The 19,912-nt window shown below is 44.1% G+C and overlaps 1 protein-coding gene across 1 annotated transcript in view; it reads left to right on the top strand.

Moving 5' to 3' along the window:
- LOC138265248 (mucin-4-like) overlaps window positions 1-19,193 on the top strand; it is a 38,146-nt gene extending 18,953 nt beyond the window's left edge. Inside the window, exons 6-9 of the mRNA XM_069212839.1 lie at window positions 891-1,070; window positions 7,025-7,065; window positions 14,952-15,061; window positions 18,872-19,193. Coding sequence (XP_069068940.1) covers window positions 891-1,070; window positions 7,025-7,065; window positions 14,952-15,061; window positions 18,872-19,015 — 475 coding nt within the window. The 3' untranslated portion in view covers window positions 19,016-19,193. The remainder of the gene's footprint in view (window positions 1-890; window positions 1,071-7,024; window positions 7,066-14,951; window positions 15,062-18,871) is intronic.
- Window positions 19,194-19,912: the final 719 nt, after the last annotated feature.

Below are 19,912 nucleotides of genomic sequence, written 5' to 3'. Positions count from 1 at the left end.
GCATTGGAATTCTTCCCCTCATTGCCTTGAATGGAATCGAACAAATCTAGAGTAGGCTAAACATTCAGAGTCTCTGACAAACGTCATGCAGATCCATCAGACTGTGTGAAAGTTATTAGTAAGTCAGAGAGGTTTTGAACGCCTCTTTAAATCCTCCCCCCCATTGCAATTGCACAAAACCCCAAAAAAGCTTGCTCTGGGTGTAACTTTCTAACTGCCTGCCACATATGATGCACATTCATCAAAATGACTTTAACTCCATAAATTTGGCGCTAGACCGGTCTAGCATCAAAATATAAATATGGAGTTAGTTTTGCACCAAATTTGCCTAACAAAAAAAATAACGCAAACTCAGCACAAAACAAGTATAAATATGCTCCTCAGTATTCCAGAGCCCAAATGTAGCGTGCTTTGTGTGAGGACAATGCTTGATTACATTTTCTGGTGGCATGATACAGTTTATGGGTTCTAGAGTTTTGTTCTGAGAAACCACAGTGCAAAGCTTTTATTCTGATCCCGTTGGCCATTGTTTTGCTCCCAAGGGTCAAATAATGTTGTTCATTGCATAGGTCCTCTTTAGAACACTTGACCAGAGGTTGACTTGACCAAATTGTTACAAAACCACTAATGGAGCACAAACTCATGTCATTGCTGGGTGGGTTTGAAAGATACTCCTAGGATTTTCATATCAGCAACTCTTTAAATAAATAAATCAGTGTGTCCTAATCTTCCCTCAATTGTTCCTTGCATCTTGGAGGTGCATGTACTGTATTCAGCTAGGTTATTAATGTTGTCCATTAAAAGTGATGACATCAAAATCTAGGATGGAATTTACATTTGGTTGATTATAATGAGAAATTGAGCTATGCTTGTCTCCTATTTACATGCAGATGTGTTCCATTTTCCATTTATACCACCTCCGGGGATACCTGTGACATAATCGCCATGAACCTCAATGCCTTCCTTGGCATCCTCTTTGGAGCTCTTGCATTCTTGTTCCTGCTTGTGATCGCTATTTTGCTCACTGTCTACTGGTGCCGGAAGAGACGGCGGGAAGCAGATGATGAAAGGTAAGAGGTTCCTTATGGTGGCAGTAGGGTAAGTCAAGCAAGTAACAGAGTGATTTGTTTACTTTAACTTGTTTTAGTTTCAGAAAGAGGAAAATCATGCATTGTTGTGGTCACAAATAAATTGTGTGTCATATTTGATACAGTGAACTAGCATTTCTTCTTCCACTAAACCCAGATTTCAAATGAAAACATCCCCCAAAACATGTAATCAGCCGTTACTGCCCATCAGTCAACCATAAGAGAACAATCGTCTTAATCTACATCTTTGACATCTAAGGGGCTCAGCAAGTGTCCAGGAGATACCAGGATCATACCCATCTACCCCTCAGCGTTACCAATAAGGGTGGCATTGGTAACTCATGGGGGAGGCAGAAATCCTCCCCATTACATATTTCCACCAGTGTTCACATACAGGGTTCAACTGCTTTCAGAAGACAGAATCTTTGGGTTAAAAAGTTGAAACATGCAATCCCAATGGCCCATTAACTTGTTATACCAGCCCCACTGGGATTACTCAGTAAGTGAGCCTAAGGCAAGTAACTATTTGTGAGTTGTTACCCGTATTCTGAAAGGGCATGGGAGCAAACCTTCCTTAAAAAGATCAAATGAAAACATTAGCTTTCAACATCAGTTTGATAACAGAGCTGTATATTAGTGTTTTGGAGACATTCTTCAGAGGAGGTCATTGAATTGCAGCATTGATAAGCTGACTGTTACCCATGCCCTAAACCCAGCAATGGAGGACAGGTCTGAGGCAGGATCATATACTGAGACCGCATCGGCGGGAGACTAAAATAGGGCAAAATCTTCAAGTGATTTTTCAGTTGATGAAGTTCCGTCCGATGATTAGTCTTCTAGTGATTCTGAAGAACATGATCATGGCAGTCTTGATGTTATAGTCTATGCAGCAGAGAGACAGTAGCAGGTTAGACCAACCCAGAGAGCAAGCTCTTACGGTGGCAAGGACAGATGAAATGCTCTCCAGGCAGCCCCTCAATTTAGAACAGCCCAATTTCTCTTTTATGGCAGATGCTAGATGTAAAGTCGATATAGGAAATTTTTTGCCTACTAACTGCAGCCATCTGTTTCTGAGTGCTGACTTCCTTAAAGAAACTGTACTCCAAACAAATTTGTGTGCCAAACAATTTCTGAGAGAGTATGGGGGCATTCTTGGGGCTCATTCTATGGCACGCCGGTGGACACAAGCTTTACTTGAGGAGTTGAAGAATTTCTGCATATTACATTAAAAACTGGGATAGTGCACAAACCAGGGGTACAGTCCTACTGGTCTACTGCCACAGTTTAGGTAACACCCAGCTTTGCACCAGTCAAGAGTAGAGATCATTTCTTTGCTATTGCAGTGTATGCTGCATTTGAATGATAATTCTGATCTATTGCATTGGACCTTCCAGACCATAACAGGTTGTTCATAATTCAGCCTGCTGTGAAACATTTGTCCGTTAGGTTTCATGAGATTTGTACCCCTCGAAAGAATATAGCCATTAATAAATCCTTGATCCTGTACAAAGGGTGGCTGCTGTTCAGGTGGTACATACCAAGCAAAAAAACTTGCTATGGACTCAAAACGTACTTGCTATATGAGAGCTGTACTGGTTATGTATACAGCCTGAGAATGTATACAGGGGATGACCCTGCTCTAATTCCTTTAGGTTACACTTCCATGCAAGGAGACACAACAAAACGTCTATGGGAGCTCATTTAATCACTTCTTCATAAAGATTATAACCTTTAAGTGGACAACTTATACAGGAGTAGGGCTGTTTTCCAAGCTGGACAAAGCTGGCACTGTGGCATGCAGTATAGTTCGATATCACTGTTAATATTAACGTTATAATTATAATATATTATTAAATATAATGTCAATAGTAGCATGACTGTTTAATCTGCAAGTGATTCAGTATTGGAATATTGAGGAAAATATAAAATTAAAAAACGTTAAAAAATAATTACAAAATCATTGGTTGTAAAAGTTCACAAATAAATTTGCTTAAATTACAGCAATACTTGAAAGTCTGAGTTTATAAAATACTACTTTAAATCTTGATATATTCTCTTCCTTATACATGTACACCCTCTCTATGTACTTATGTTCCTATATATTTATTACTTCACTCCTACTGTAGAAGGAAAAAAGGTGACTTTTTACAATGAACTACTCTGTCTCACCCTATACCTCTCTCAATATATCCTCTACCTCCACTCTCTGACTCATCCGAAACCTCATCCTACTACTATGATCCCTCTAATCCATTTCTACATCTTCCCTTTACTCATCCCAACTTCGCCTTTCTACTATCATCTCACAAATAACACATTGTAGACTCTTCCCTCTTCCTTCCCACCATTATCCTATCCAATCCAACTAACAGACACTGCTCAAATTTGTTTCCTAGACATATATAGAATATGAATCTATCCACCCAAGGGGTCACTGACGTACACATAATCACCTCTGGCCACAATATCAGTCCCAAAAACTTGCTTCGTAAAATAATTAATCTTATACTGCCACTCTAAGTAAATATCACCAACAGCAGAAAAAGGAAGCTAAAAGTCATATCAGTTGAATTTGCCTGCAAAAAAGTAATTCCACTTGTAAATTCCTGCATATTGCCTAGACTGCACTAATAAGGAAGGATAATATTAGAACACAGCAATGTGGAAAGCTTAATTGAAGACAGTGGAGCAGCTGGCATAGGCCAGCTGCTCTCAACATCCAATGTTCTTATGTCCTCTGCCTTTCTCTTTACCATGCCTCTCCAAAATATATGGATCTGGCAGAGGAAACTGAAAGGCAGAGGCCATCTTGCAGGATACACAGAGTCTCACTGTCACTGGGGCTTCAGAAGTAGGGGGGGGATGAATGTTGCTTAGCTACTGGGTCTCCCTGGCTTGGCTGAACTATGAAGAACAGTTTATCCGAGCCCTGGGAGAACCAGGAGTTGATTTCTGACAACCTGCTTTCGCAGCTCTTGCTGTGTTTGATCAACAATTATCAGCCGTGGCCGTGCACATGGCTGACAAAAGTTAAACATTCACAGCAGGAGCTGTGAAACAAAAGCTTTGCAGATGCAGAGGCTTTCAACCTGTCTGGGTCTCCGGTGGCTTTGTTTTCTAAATAGAATGTCCCACCCTCATGGGGAGGCATGTACTGATAGCTTGGTTGCCCTCTGTAGCTGGGCTATACTAGGCATTTAAGGCCTGCTCCCTTGCTAAAGGCTGTTGCCTTCGGCTCAGGACTTTAAGATTGGAGTGGGTCTTTAATGGTCGGTATAGCCCACTACGGCGGGCTCTGCTATATTAAAACTTTAGCTTCTTTGGAGCTCCATCAAAGACAATGGAGTAACTGATAGCTAATAATGGCTGGTACAGTCCTTCTACTGTAACATTACAATGTTTGCCTTTCTGTTTCTAGCTTTTTAATTTAGAACATTTAGAATATCCTAGTACCCTTATTGCCTGACCTAGAACTAAACTGGCTGTTGAAGGCCTTCTTCCTCATTATAGCTCGGGTTCATGGCCTTTAGCAAATAGTACAGTTCTCGGCAGTGGGTTAGAAGGCTATGATATTATAATTTGAATGTTCATATGTGCGGAAGCATAGTTGTCCCACTGTGGGGCTTTTCATATAGCGCCCAACACTGCAGTTGTTTGCTTCAAATAGACCGAACAAGAGGGAGAGTGCATCATACAGTTCTCTTCTTTTGCTAGGTTAACACAAATAGTTAAATCAAGGCTCTTCTTTTTAGGAATATCACCCACCAATGTGGCATTCTTTATCACTGGCTTGTCTCCATAATCAAGGTCAGCTCATAAATAGTAGCTCATTCTAAAGAGACATTGTGGATTCCTAGGCCCTCATTTATGGGGACTTGGTATAGAGCAGTTCAGCAAGTCACATTGCTGCGCTGCCCTACGTCAAAGTGAAAGGGCATGAATGTACTGTATTAATGCAATATGGTGCATTCCTGTCCTTCCCCCCAGTGCTGGTGCTGTTTTGGCAGCCTAGCACCATCGCAGGCATCCTTACACCATGGTGCAAGGGTGTTTGTTTTTGTCAGCAGGACTGTTTTTGTGCAGGAATGGGGCATTTTCCTGCACACATACTACTGAGAAGTGATTTCTAGCAAAAAACGAGGTCAAAGAAAGTGGAGGAGGAAGGCTAAAAGTTTGGGGATGATCCTGCAGCAAAGGCCATTTAACTACACCCCCTATATTTACGTGAATCATAATTTACCTCCACATTTTGGGCAAAACATGCAGTGCCCAATTCACAAAGAGCCTCCACAGTCATGCAGGATCTCTGCACAAGTAGTGGGATCTCCATATTGCAGTTTCTCATTGCAGAGATCCACCGCAGGTGGGGAGCCTCTGCCACAGCTGAGGAGGCTCTTTGTGAATTGGGCCCGCAGTGAGTTGAAAATTGTGTCTGGTTCTAGTTATGGTTGGCACTCACCCCTAACTCAAGAATAACAGGGCCACAAAAGAGATACTCTTTGTTAGGTTCCATTCATTAGGCACTCTTGGCAAGCAGGATTTATGTCACAAGGAACAGAGATGCCGCCCTAAAAGCATACCAGGTGTTCTAACTCTCACGTGTGCTGAACCAACCAGTTTACCAAAGTGTTTACCTGTTAGAGACGTCACTGCTAGGGAACCAGCTTTTAAATGTTGCTCAGCCTGCATTCCATGTGGGGCGTTATCACAGAGTGCTGCTTGTGATGTCAGATATTGTTGGTGTCCATGAGGATTCAATGCAGCTCCACTATCAACTAATCAGCAGAATAAAGGAGGGGGGACTTGTTTGATCCTTCTGGAACACATTTTACATATTTTATTGTGTATTTTTGAGTTTGGAGTCTATCTATGTTTCCATACACAGATGATTTGGTTAATACATTATGAAATTTGTTTCAAATAAATCAATTTTTAACAATACCATGTACTAGTAAGAACTTTGTTGTATAGTTATGTCTCCTATTTTGGAGGGAGGGTAGATATCTGACTAGTGTCATGGGATCTTTTTTTATGATTATCGGTATTTAATTAGATTTGTAATCTTACATGCATCTGTATGGTATCATTGGCAATGGCTCTTCACTGATAATGTAAACAATCTTGTTTTTGTCTATAAGCTCCAGAATGACTGATGGACAGCAAGCCATATCTGTATGTTTAGGAAAGTTGATTGTTGATATTTCATTTATTACATTGGACTATGACTGCCTGTTTCAAATGGACTCCTACAGGTAACAGTAACATGCCTGATCAGAAAGGCTGTTTGGATCTATATTCAGTGTATACCAATACAAAGGATCTCACGATTAAGACCATGTGTATTAAACTGACCTCTAAAAAATATCCATCTCTGCTCTTTTTTTAACAGTGTTTCTGCTAACTGCACCATAGTCCCATAGACTCCTCGTATCCAGTCTAGAAAACAAAAAAGCAAGACTTGTAATGAGAAGTGAAGGACAGAGAGCTATGAGTTGAAGGGTTATTCATTCAGATATTCTTAAACCCAGTTATGCACCCTTCCACCTTCAACTTTAAATTTCTTATCACAAAACGCTCAAATAGTGGAATTGTCAGAAAAACTGAAGCTTTGGGACATTTGAATTTACCAGCGAATCCCAGACCAGTTAGCTATCTTTGCTAAGACACTAAGGATGAAATAACAGAACAATGAGAGTACAAAAATTAGTGCACAAAAGTGGTTGAGGAGGAAAAGGCCGAACAACGTGGGTATAAAAATGTGAGAGAAAGAGAGAGAGGGATGCTGACTATTGTTAAAGAAGAGATGAAGAAAGCATGCTGTGGAAGAACAGAAATGATAGAGACACTGAAAGAGCAAATTAAAAGAGAGTGGCAGGAGGGATATTCATACAATCTTTCCTCATCACAATTTTTTTCTTTCTTTTGCTTTATAACAGCTTCCTCCAGACCAGCTTCCACAGCAGTAGCTCTCTTACTGGTGAGTAGATACTCAGAGTTTGAATGGTTTATATCATGATTTCTATGAATCCATGAACTGTAAAAGTATTTCCTTCAGGGGACACACCAGCTGCAACAAACTGAGGTGTGAGTGAGGCTGAGGGTAGACACTCAAAACTGAGGAATTGTCTTGGGAGGACAGAAATGTTTACTAAGCATGTGCATGTCTGCATAGCATAATACACAGGGTCTGCAGGGTCAACCACAAAAAGAATTGCCTTCACCACTCCTATTTTTGCTGAATTCATTTTTGTTGGCCTCAGGACTCTGTGCACCTTACCACTGCTAACCAGTGCTAAGGTGCTTGTGCTGAGCCCTAAAACATGGTAAACATGGCTTATACCTAAGAGGCATTTTACTTTACTTATAAGTCCCAAGGTAAAGGGTCATACCCTATATCCAGGGTTTGTAAATTAAATGTTAGTAGTAGGCCAGCAGGATGTATTATGCCAACCATATAAGTAGCCTCTGTAGGAAAGTGCCCCTTTTGGCATGGTTACCCCTCCACTTTTTGCCTGGTATTGATGTTAGCTTGACTGAGTGTGTGCTGAAATCCTGCTAACCAATCCCCAGCACCAATGTTCTTTCCCTAAACTGTACTATTGTTTCCCCCAATTGTCACACCCCTGGCACACAGCTAAGTCCCTTGTATAAGGTACCAGTGGTACCACAGGCTCTGTGGCCAGGGAGGGTCCCTAAGGGCTGCAGCATTAGTGTGCCACTGCATACAGTGTGTGCTGATGGGGAGAAAAAGGTAAAGTAGACATGGCATCCCTCTCACGGTGCCATGCCCACAAACCACTTTCTGTGGCATAGACAAGCTATCCTTCTAGTAGGCCTTACAACCCTAAGGCACGGTGCACTATACCATAGTTGAGGGCATAGCTGCAGGAGCAAATGCCCTTACAGTGTCTAAGTCCATTCTTAGACAATGTAAGTGCAATATGGCCATATTGAGTAGATAGGCTGGAAGTTTGTCATTACGAACTCCACAACTCCATGATGGCATCACTGAATATTGGTATCAAAATTCTCTGCACAATTAACCCATACTGATGCCAGTGTTGGATATAAGAGTAAATTGCACACAGAGGGCATCTAAGATATGCCCCCTGTATTTAACCCAACGCTTTAATGCAGGGATGACCAGTCTGTGCCAGCCTGCCACTAACAGTCAAGTTTCTGACACCATGGGGTAAGAACCTTTGTGCTCTCTGGGGTAAGAAACAACGCCTGGTCTGTGTGGAGGTGTTTCACACCTCCCCCATGCAGGAACTGCAACACTTGGCTGTGAGCTTCAAAGGTTCAGGCCTCCTGTTACACTGCCCCAGGGCACTCCAGCTAGTGGAGATTCACTCTGGACCAAGCCCCACTTTTGATGACGGGTCCAGCTGGAAAATTAGGTAAAACAGGGAGGAGTGATCACTGCAGCTAGGATCACGCTTAAGGCGTCCAGAGCTTAAGTGACCGCCTCCTTGCAGAATCCTCCATCTTGTTTTGGAGGATAAAGATCAATAGGGTTAGGCATGTGCCCCCCTCCCCAACCGGAGTGGGCACAGGAAGGGTGTAGCCACCCTCAATGACAGTTGCCATTGGCTACTGCCCCCTGACCCCCGTAATGCCCCTAAATCTAGTATTTAGGGGCACACCTGAACCTTACTCACCAGAAGAAAGAAGAAGGACTGTCAAGCCGACCCCAGCAGTGAAGACTCCAGATGACAACTGACTAGGCCCCAGCCCTACTGGCCTGTCTGCAGCTTCAAAGGCCCCTGCTCCAAGAAAGTGATGCATCCTGCAGAACCAGAGACCTCTACAAACCCCTCTTAGGGATGCCTGCCCAGCAGAGGACCAAGACCTCCAGAGGACAGTGGCTCTGTCCAGAAGAAACTTCCAAAAAAGTCTCCAGAACCACCCCAGATCTGTGAGCCCTGCCCACTCTGCACCTGACGCCCACAGCCAGAGTCCAGGTGCCCACCGGTCCAGAGACGGTCCCCAGGTGATTACAACCTTGAATCCACACTGGGTGGACCCCTTCTGGCAAACACAACGATGCCTGCAGCCTGAATCCAGAGGACCCCCTGACCGCGACAGGATCCGATGAAGATTCACAACGTCCAAGGAGACCCTTGCACCCACAGCCCCTTGGTCTTGGGGAATCCAACTGATGGTCCAGGAATGTCCAGCGGATGCCTCTCCTGCCTGTCCAGACTTTGGTTTCCTGGAACCGACCCCCTGGACCCACCTGCAACATCTTTTGTGACCCCCCCAAGCGTCCCCCCCATTGAAAAGCATTGGGCGCCCAGCTCTGTGTTTGCACCCTACAACTGGCCGCCCCTGTGCTGCAGAGGGTGTGTGTTTGGTGTGAACCTGTGGCCCCCCAGTGCTGACCTAAACTCCCCAGGCCTGTGTCCTGGAACCACGGGTACCTACCGGCAATCTGCTTTCTACCGTCCACTCCCTGTCCTCATAGGATTCCACTTTAAGCCTGATGCCAACTTTGACCTCTGCACCCAGCTGGTCCTGTGTTGCTAGTGATGCACTTTTATGGTCAGCCTAAACTTTGACTTGTGGACATCCTAACACCTGAAGACTGGAATCGTAAGTCATGTACTTACCTGTTAACTGTGCTAACACTTCCCCCCCAGGACTCTATTGACTCCTACACAAAATTGCACTGTCAACTTTTTTGATAGAAAAGTGTTACTTACCTATAAACTGCTTTATCTGCAAAAACCAAAGTACATTTGATACATATGTTTGATATCTATTGACATCTGCACTTTCCTGCAACAAAGTTCTTCTGGTTCTAGTAATAAAGTAACAAAATATATTTTTGCTCTATAAAAGCAATTGGCCTGGAGTTAGTCATTGAGTGTGTACAAAAAATGCTTTGCATTACTCTCTGATAAGCCTAACTGCTCAACCACACTACCGCAAAGGAAAGCATTAGGATTATCTACTTTAGCCTCTGTTAAGCTTCTGAGAAACCTCCGGACTCTGTACACACTATACCTCATTTTGGTATAGTGTATAGAAGTGCCAGCTTCCTACATTGATGGATCAGCGTTGGGGTCTACGGCTTTACATTTGTTGGACTACTCAGCCAATATCTGATCACATGACTAAGTTCCAAAATTGCCTTCAGATTCAATTGATTTTTGAATTGACAATTTTTCTATTTTTTTAAAAGGCCTGCTAGGGCCTTGGTTAAGTCCCCTTCAGCATTTATTTTTTAGATTTAAAAGTTACCATAGTTAGGGGTAAGTAGCTTTAAGTAGTTTTTAGGTCCTATAGGTAATCCCCAACTTTAGTAACAAAATCAGTAGCTCAGAGGACATGGCGGTGGAACTCGACTGCACTCTTACCTCCATCTTCAGATGAAGGAGCTAGGCTCCTTCTGTGGCTTCAGAAAAATTTAAATTGTTTCCAACCCTACCAAGATTCATCTCCAGGAGCTCTTGGCAGAGTGTGCAAAGGAACACCCTACTGAGGAGAAAGACCTCCCCTCAGATGGGGAAGAAGTTAGGGTTCAGGAGGACCGCCTTTTAGCAAGGATGGCCAACAGATTAGATTTGAAGAGAAGAGCTTCTGACTATAGAAAGGGAGAGATCAGAAATGAGTTTAGCACCCATTAATGGTGGCAGCAACTAAATAACTAGGGACAGAGACCACTCTGGCACCCCTACAATCATCAAAGGGATTGTCCCCAAGTATGAGGAAGGTGATGACATCACCAAGTGCTTCACAGCCTTTGAGGGGGCTTGTGGAACTAGAAGATTTGGAGAGCTCTCCTTTTGGAACTGTTTACTGGTAGGTTTTGGGATAGGCTCCTCACACTCACTGGTGCAGATGCTGAATCCTAAGACCACACGAAGGCTACCCTAATGGAGGGCTTTGGGTTCACCACTGAGGAGTATAGAAATAGGTTTAGCAAGGCTCACAAAACCTCAAGCCAGTCCTGGCTTGATTGTGTAGACTACTCAGTGAAAACACTAGATGGTTGTATAACTGGCAGTGGGGTGCATGCCTATGATGGACCTTATAATTTGTTTCTGAAATATATATTTTAAGTAACTGCTTCAATGACGAGTTATATCAGTCTCTTGTAGACCTAGGTCCAATTCTCCCCTAAGAGTTGGGAAAGAAGGCAGACCATTTTGTCAATACTACGGTGACCAAGATTTTCATAGTGGTGACAAAAAGAAAGGGGTTACAAAGCCTTCCCAAGGGAGGAGTGGTGAGACACATAAGGATAAAAGTAAAGAGTCTTCTAAAGGCCCCCAAAAAACTGAGCAAGAGGGTGGGCACCGAGCCTCTTCACAATCTTCACGTGGGTGCAAGGGTAAAAGCTTTGATCCCGAAAAGGCCTTGTGTTTTAACTGTAAGCAGAATGGACACCAAACTGGAGACTTGGCCTCCCAAAATGAATTCCCCTAGTCCTGCACCAGCTAGCACTGGTTTGGCCAGTCTCCATGAGGATCAACGGTGTGCCTAGAGAAAATCAGGGTTCACTCTGAAGCTACTTTAATTTCTAAGGGTGTGGTAGATGTTGCCACTATTGTTGTTTGGCCTCTAATATTAACAAATATAAACAGCATCCCTTGATTAATGGGACTAAAGTAGAAGTCCTAAGGTATACAGATGTCAGTGCCACCATGGTGACAGAAAAACGGATTTTCCCATGACAGTATCTGGCTGGACAAACTTATCCAGTCACCAATGCTGACAATGTAACTAAGGTCCATCCCATTGCTATGGTGACCTTAGAATGGGGAGGGGTTACTGGCCTGAAACAGGTAGTGGTCTCTTCTGCAATCCAAATTGAATGTCTGCTAGGGAATGACCTGGAAACTTCAGCTTGGGCTGAGGTAGAACTCAAAACCCATGCAGCCATGCTGGGAAACCCTGAGATGGTATGTGTAGAGACTAGAGCACAGAGACGAGCACAGGGTGAAAAAGAAGTGTTGGAGCCTGGAATAATGGCCCAACCTTCCAAGAGAAAGGACAGGAAGACTAGAGAACAAGCTTTAACAAGCACAAGACTCCTCTTCTCAGGAAAAAGTCTTACCTTCCTCTGAGGGAACTGAGCCCATGGAACTTGATCCTTACCAGGTAGAGCTCTTGGGCCCACGGGGACCCTCTAGGGACTAGCTGTGCCAGGGACAGAGAACCTGTCCCACTCTTGAGGGCCTGAAGCAGCAAGAAGTCGCAGAGGAAAAGGGAGATGTCAGTAACTCCCACAGGGTCTTTTGGGAGGAAGGACTCAAACACTGAGGCCAGAGACCCCAACCCTCGTACAACCAGAAGAGTGGTAGTGCATCAGCAGTTTAGGGAATTCATCCTCACTTTAGGACATGACATCCCCCTAGCTGGTCATCTGGGCCAAACTAAAGCTTTGAATAGGCGTGTCAGCCATTTCTACTGGCCTAACATGTCTCAAAAGGTGAAGGAGTTTTGCAACTTCTCTGTCACCTGCCAAACCAGTGGTAAGGCAGGTAACCACAAAAAGCCCCTCATAATTCCACTACCAGTGGTTGGGGTTCCCTTTGGAAGGGTTGTTGTGGACATAGTGGTTCCACTTGAACCACCCACAACCTCGGGAAAACAATATATACTGGTAGTAGTGGATCATGCTACCAGGTATTCTGAAGCAATTCCCCTTAGGGCTTTGGCTACTGCAGGAGACCTCATTGGTATCTTTACCAGGGTAAAGTTTTCTAAGGAGTTGGTTTCTGACAGAGGTGCCAACTTCATATCAGCTTACCTAAAACACATGTGGAATGAGTGTGGTGGTACCACACCATACCATCCACAAACAAATGGACTTGATGAAAGGTTTAACAAGACATTGAAGGACATGAACATGGCGCTCCCTGTAAAACTCAAAAGGAGATGGAATGTCCTCTTGCCATGCTTGCTTTTCACCTACAGAGAGTTGCCTCAAAAGGGAGTAGGTTTTTCCCTATTTTAACTTATGTTTGCCCACCCTTTTAGGGAACCACTTGCACTCGTGAAGGAGGGTTGGGAGTGACCTCTCCACGAGCCTATGCAAGATGTGGTGGACCATATGCTTGGCCTCTGCTCAAGGATGGCCGAGTACGTGGTAAAAGCATCCAAAAACCTTAAGGACAGCCAACAGCTCAAGAATCAGTGATATGACCAAAAAGCTGCACTGGTGGAGTTTAAACCAGGACAGAAGGTATGGGTTCTGGAGCCTGTGGCTCCCAGGGCACTTGTGGAAAAGTAGAGTGGCCCTTACCCTATCCTAGAACATAAAAGTGAGGTCATCTACTTGTACTGTACTTCGTATTAGCAGGATACCCAAAAGGAAGATTCATGTGTACCACCTCAAGCTTTTCTGTGATAGGGCTGAGATGACCATGCTGATGGTTACTGATGAGGAGCAGGAAGCAGAGATTGAGCCTTTCCCTTACCTCCTCTCATCACAACCCTAAAGATGGGTCAGTTGATAGAGCTGTCTACTCAGATGCCCAACAGCAGGCTGACTGCCGGCAAGTCTTGAAGCAGTATGCAGAGCTTTTCTCCTTAACCCCTGGATAGACACACCTGTGTACCCATGATGTACCCAGTTGATAGCTTGCCTGTCAAATCCAAGATCTATCAGCAGTCTGATCAAGTTAAGGAGAGCATCAAAGTTGAAGTTAACATGATGCTGGGATTTAGGGGTTATTGAACCAATTGATGGGCTAGCCCAGTGGTCTTAGTCCCCAAACCTCATCCTAAGTATGGAAAGAAAAAATGAGGTTCTGTGTGGTCTACAGACGTCTCAGCTCTGCCACCTAGACAGATGATCACCCTATTCCAAGGGCTGATGAGCTGATAGACATATTAGGTGCAGCAAAGTTTGTTGGTACCTTTGACTTAACTAAACGGTACTTGCAAAGTCACATGTCAGGAGCAAAAGAAAAGACTGCAGTCCTGTCCCAAACCAACAATGATGGCCATAACCAGCCTGTTGCTTTCATTAGCAGAAGGTTAGTCCCCAGGGAACAGCGTTGAAGAGAGGAAGGCCTTTGCTGTGGTTTGTCCCTGAAAAAGTTGAGACCATACTTGTTTGGTACTCACTTCATCTTACAAACTGACCACAGTCCTCTCAAATGTGTCCTAGGTCTGCCATTGCAGCCTGAATGTAGTTTTAAACTGCCAATTCAACTTGGCAATATAACCCCCTCGCCAGCCTTAAATTCCCCTTTTAATATATGTAAGTCACCCCTTTGGTAGGCCCTAGTTAGCCTATCGGGCATGGTGCATTTTTACCAAAGGGTTGGCCATAAACTCTTATGTTTTGCATGTCCTGGTATTGAAAAAACTCCTAAATGTATTTTCCACTGCTGTAACGCCTATCTCTCCCATAGGATAGCATTGGTTTGCATTATTACATTTACTAAGTGGTAACGTTTGATTGGGAACAGGAAAACATTTCATTTTGGTTTCTGAGAAATTGTAATTAAAAACATCTATAATAGTAAAGTCATATTTTATGTTACAATTGTTGGAAATGCCACTTTTAGAAAGTTTTATTTTCCTGCCCTATATGGGGCCTTCAGCCTGTTCCAGTATCACATGACTGGGTACAGTTGGAATTTGTTTATTTCACCCAGACAGCCACACAATAGAGGGATTAGATGAGCCACGAGGTTGAATAGCCCTTTGGGGTTTGCCTGCTGAATGAAACTCACTGATTTCACACCCAATAAAGTACTGTTTATGGTTGACTGTGCGCCAAAGGTGCATAATGCTGAAAACTAAACCCTTTTCTAATGGCAAATGTGCTTTCATAACAACAGCACCTAGAACTTGGGTTCTGCACTACAGTTTACAATGAATTCTTTTTGACTTCTTTAGGTTTTAAAAGGTTACAGGAGACAAATTTGCCATCATTATCTGCCCCCAAATACACTCCAGACCTCCTCAGCTGGAAACCCAGACTTGATCTTGTCAACACATCAATGAAGGTATGCGTAGATCAAAGTGAACTGTATTTACATTAAAGGTCACCATGAACATAGCAATGCAATTATATCCATGAGACGTGTTTAGCACTATAATTACCTTTCGTGTTCCAATGTTATATTTCGCTAAATCAAAAAATCTATTAGCTCTGATTCAGAGAAATTGTTACTGTGCACACTGCTCTGCACAAATTTTCACAAGCTTCATACAATGACCAATAGAAAAGCTAAAGAGGCCTGCTGCAGTCAGACCAATTATAACATACAAGAAAGGATAGCTTGTGGAAAAACCAGAAGGGGCTGGATTTTGCAGAATAAGCATAGATCTAAAATATATGTTTTGTGCCACTTTATATTTGCAGGTTGGTGGGATTACCTGCACCTATGAGTAGAATCTCATTCACATACCAGATAAGACAAAGCCAGATCTGATGCATCTAGTTATTGGCCCTGGTACAGCAAACCATGCCTTCCAGACAACCACATGCAATGTCTGAAAATGTGATATGTTTTTGGGTGTCATTAGCTTGTGCTAATTGTAAATGTAAGGGCAGTACTTCTGTTGTTGGCAGCAACATTCTCTTGTACAAGATGTCTAGATCACAAATCTATTTGTAATACTGTAACAAATGATCACAAAACATACCTTGCAGCCACCTAAAGTCTGTGTCTAATTTCTTGAAAATAGCTTTCTCAGCATGATTTTACAAACTCTCGGACTGTCCCTCTGTGTGTTACTCTGTTCCAACACCAATGAATCCTGGAGAGATTGGCAAGATTATATGTTAGTTATCCCCAGTTACAAAGGCAGAGTTACCTTTCACTATTACTTTAATCTGTCTTCCTCAAAGCAGCACGTAACTTTGCATGTTGTTCCCACCCAGTTTTTTCTCCACTGCTTGTGTTGATGAACCTTCTCTGCCTATACATAGCCCTCTCCTTTAATGAAAATCTAGCACAAAAGACAGCCCTTAGCTCCCTTTTCTAACATTTTTATCTTTAACATTTCCAAAATAATAACATCAAAACTGACCCCAGAGAGTCATAAAGCCAGCTCTTTCACTCCAATTGCCTGTACACATATAACACACACCTGCAGCACCATGTAATTTCCACAACTTCAATCCTGCTGTATTTAATATACATAGGCCCTCATTATGACTTTGGTGGTCTTTTCTTAAGACTGCCAAAGCCACAGGCGCCAGAAGACGGCCAGTGCTGGTGGTCTTCCGCCCGCAATATAATGGGTACTGTCAGATCTCCGCCACACTGTGGGAGGATATCCGGCAGCAGCCATGCTGGCGGGGGTGGCGTTCTGGTGTTGCTACCACCTGCACCGCCCCGCTAGAAGGACGCAGCAAGCAGCATTCAGACCATTAATTCGGCCTGGCAGTGTCCTGCTGGCGGGGCGCTGCCGGTGGTAGCAGCACCCCTTCCCGTTCCTTGCTGGATGACCTCACCGAACAAGGTAAGTTGGGAGTCCAACAGGAGAGTGGGTGGGAGGGTGGGGGCTTTTGTGTGTGTGTGTGTGGTGCCTGTGTCTGTATGAATGTGTCTGTGAGTGTTGTGGTGTATGCATGTCAGTGTGTTTGCGTGTGATTATGTTTGTGTGGATGCGTGCCTGAATGGGTGTTCATATGTGTGAGTGAATGCATGAATGAATGAGTGTGAGTATGTGTGAGTGAATGCGTGTATGGATGAGTGTGAGTGGACGGGTGTCTGAAAGAGGAGGTGAATGGGTCTATGCTTGGTGCATGTGCATGTATACGAGAAGGGGAGGTGGGTGGTGGGGGAGTGCTATGTGTGTAGGGGGCACTATGAGGGTCATTACGACCTCAGCGGTCTTTTTGCAAGACCGCCGAGGTACCGCCATGCTGAAGACCGCCAGTGGTGGGGGTCTTCCGCGACGCGTATTATCACCGCTGGCAGCCTGCCTTCCTTTTTCGGACGGAAAGCCGCCAGCAGCCATACTGGCGGATTGCGGTAATGTGGAGGTTGCTCAACCTCCACCGCCACGTCAACCGAACACCACCCACTGAATCACGTCCCATGATGCGGTGTGGCGGTGTTCTGGTGACGGTATTCTGGTGGCGGAGCTGCCCCCATGGATCCCGTCCCCTCCCAGAGGATCAAGGACAAGGTAAGTTGATCGTCCATTAGGGAAGGGGGTGGGGGGTGTTGTGTGCATGCATGGGGGTGTTTGTGTGGGAGTGTAGAGGGGGTGAGTGAGTGAGTGTATGCATGCGGGGGTGTTGTGTGTATGGGAACTGTGTGTGGGTCGGACGGTGTGCATGTCTGTGTGTATGTGTGCAGATATGTGTTTTCGGGGTGTATGTGTGCGTGTAGGGGTGTGTATATGTGCATGTTGGGTGTGTGTGCGTGTAGGGGTGTGTATATGTGCATGTTCGGGGTTGGGGTGGGGAGGGGGGTTGTGCCACCTTTGGGGGTGGCGGGGGCTGGGGGGTGTGGGGGGAGGATTCGTGGGGGTAGCAGGGTGTGGGGAGACCCCTATCCGTGCCAGGGAAGGAATTCCCTGGCACTGATAGTGCCTACCGCCATGGATCTCATGGCGGTTTCCAAACATCCGAGATCCATGGCGGTATGCAGGGTACTGGTACCGTCAGCGGTCTAGTGATGACCGCTAGGCTGGAGACCGCAATCTCCAGCCCAGCGGTCTTCACCGCCATGGCGGTCGGAATGGTGAAGGGGCGGATGACATAATTCCATTTTTGTTTTCGTCGGCCTGTTTGCGGTCTGACCGCCACTTTACCACCGACCGCCAGAGTCGTAATGAGGCCCTATGTGTGTTGGGGGGGCAGGTGCTTGCTAGGGTGTGGTGGAGCCATCTACTGGTGACAGAAAGGAATTCATTGTCACCGGTAGCCGCTACTGCCATGGTTTTCACAGCTACCACTGCGGAACCATGGTGGTAAGACGGCTTATAATGCCGCCGGCAGTCAGCTGTGGACCGCCGGGTCGGATATGTACATCGCCAACCCAGTGGGTCATACCGCCATGGTGGTATGAGTGGAGATGTGGCGGGATGGCAGCAGCCAACCTGCCACACTCATATTGTGGCGGTATACCCCGCCAGCCTGTTGGCAGTGATACTGCCACATTTACTCTGGCGGTCAAAAGACCGCCAGGGACTTAATGAGGGCCATAGCCATTAAACATTACCAACTTTCTCATGCTACAATGGCCAATTCACTACAAATTGCAAGAGGCAAAATTGAGTTAAGGCAATTTTTGGGGGGTGCCCAGCCCTCTGACAGTCTTGCTGCAGGCCTTTGACGAACTGTATTGGCAGGTTGTCCCCAGATTTTGCCACAGAAGATACATTTGCAGGGGAGTCACAAGTGTCCCCCGGTCTGTTCTGTATATGCTGCCTATCTCAATGTGAATCATATTATAGTATTCATATGCTCATTTATAGAAATGAGTCTGGATTGAGTGGCACAACCATGTATTACTGGTGAAAAAAGAACATTTTTATATAATTTTGTAAAAGTTTCTCTGTATGTTGATTCATAAGTTAATGTAACTGCTGAAGCTACCTTCTTCCACTGTTTAAACATGTCAACCAAACAGAGCTATAATGCACTGTAATTATGTTTTTCAATGGGTGAGCATGCATAAAAGGCATTTGACGCATGCCAGTGGGAATAGTTGATTAATTTTATTTTTTCTCAATCACCACATCCTATTCCATAGCAACAGCAGCCTGAACTCAATGATACCTGCTGTGTATTATGATTCCATCGCCCACTCTGAAGTCAACATTCAATGTCAATTTGTTTGTTTGTCTTCCAGGCAAAAACTGACCGAGCACGACCACAAAGGTTAAGTGAAAGCTTATCCTCTGACTCTGGAAACATGCAACCGTATACATCCTCTGACTCCGGAAACATGGAACTGGCAGTCTCCTTTGATGTTTTAGCTAGTTCAGAAAGCTGAGAAGCAAACATATGCTGCAACATTGCATGAAAAAAGCTGTTCTTCACTAAGAAAAAACAACTAAGACAAAATAGCCACAGATACTTATTGATAAAGAATACTGCAGCGATGTGACAGTACTATTGATGCATGATTAAAATAGTGGCTATATTTAACATATTCAAATACATTAAATGAATTTACAGTACCCTTGCAGTTTTTTAAATACACTGGTAGCCTCTAATATCAATATTTATTATTGCAATATTTTGATATGCACTTCTGTACCAATACTGGGTTATAGTAAGTATCATCACTGCAATTGCTTTAGTGATGATTTGATACAGTATGTGTGGTGACTTCTGGCACAAGTGCCCATTTTGTTTGCAAGCTATTAATAATCTACTACTAGTGTAACCTCACTGTTTCTCCCTACACATGAGCACAAACTTCACTTGCTGCTGTGCTCACCAGAACCAAGCATTTGCACTACCTTCAATTACTGATTATTACATTTCTTCGCTTCCTGTTGAATTTTTTGTAAAAACCTGGAGATTCCACTAAATATAGCTATTTCGTGAAGTGATCTCCACTCAACGCAGAAAAAGTGGGATACATACAATAACAATGTACTGAGGAGAAATTCTTTCTTCATGGAGTGGACATACATGATGTTTGTTAATTAAGAGAAAGTACTAACAAACAAGCACTAGCCTAGTAGCCTGGAGTCTTTGACAGTGGTGTGAGCTTTCTTGGAAATCGTTTATTAGTGTTGGTATCTGAATGGTCTTGAAGAGTAACTCCATGGGCATATTTATGTTTTTTTCACGCAAAACTGCGCTAACACAGTTTTGCGTGAAAAAGTATCAAATCAAATCATAAATATTTATAAAGTGCGCTACTCACCCGTGCGGGTCT

The sequence above is a fragment of the Pleurodeles waltl genome, chromosome 11 (assembly GCF_031143425.1).
Source record: "Pleurodeles waltl isolate 20211129_DDA chromosome 11, aPleWal1.hap1.20221129, whole genome shotgun sequence".
In the NCBI taxonomy this organism is placed as follows: Eukaryota; Metazoa; Chordata; class Amphibia; order Caudata; family Salamandridae; genus Pleurodeles; species Pleurodeles waltl.
Note: the sequence above shows the minus strand (reverse complement) of the source record. Positions and strands in the feature narration are given on the sequence as shown.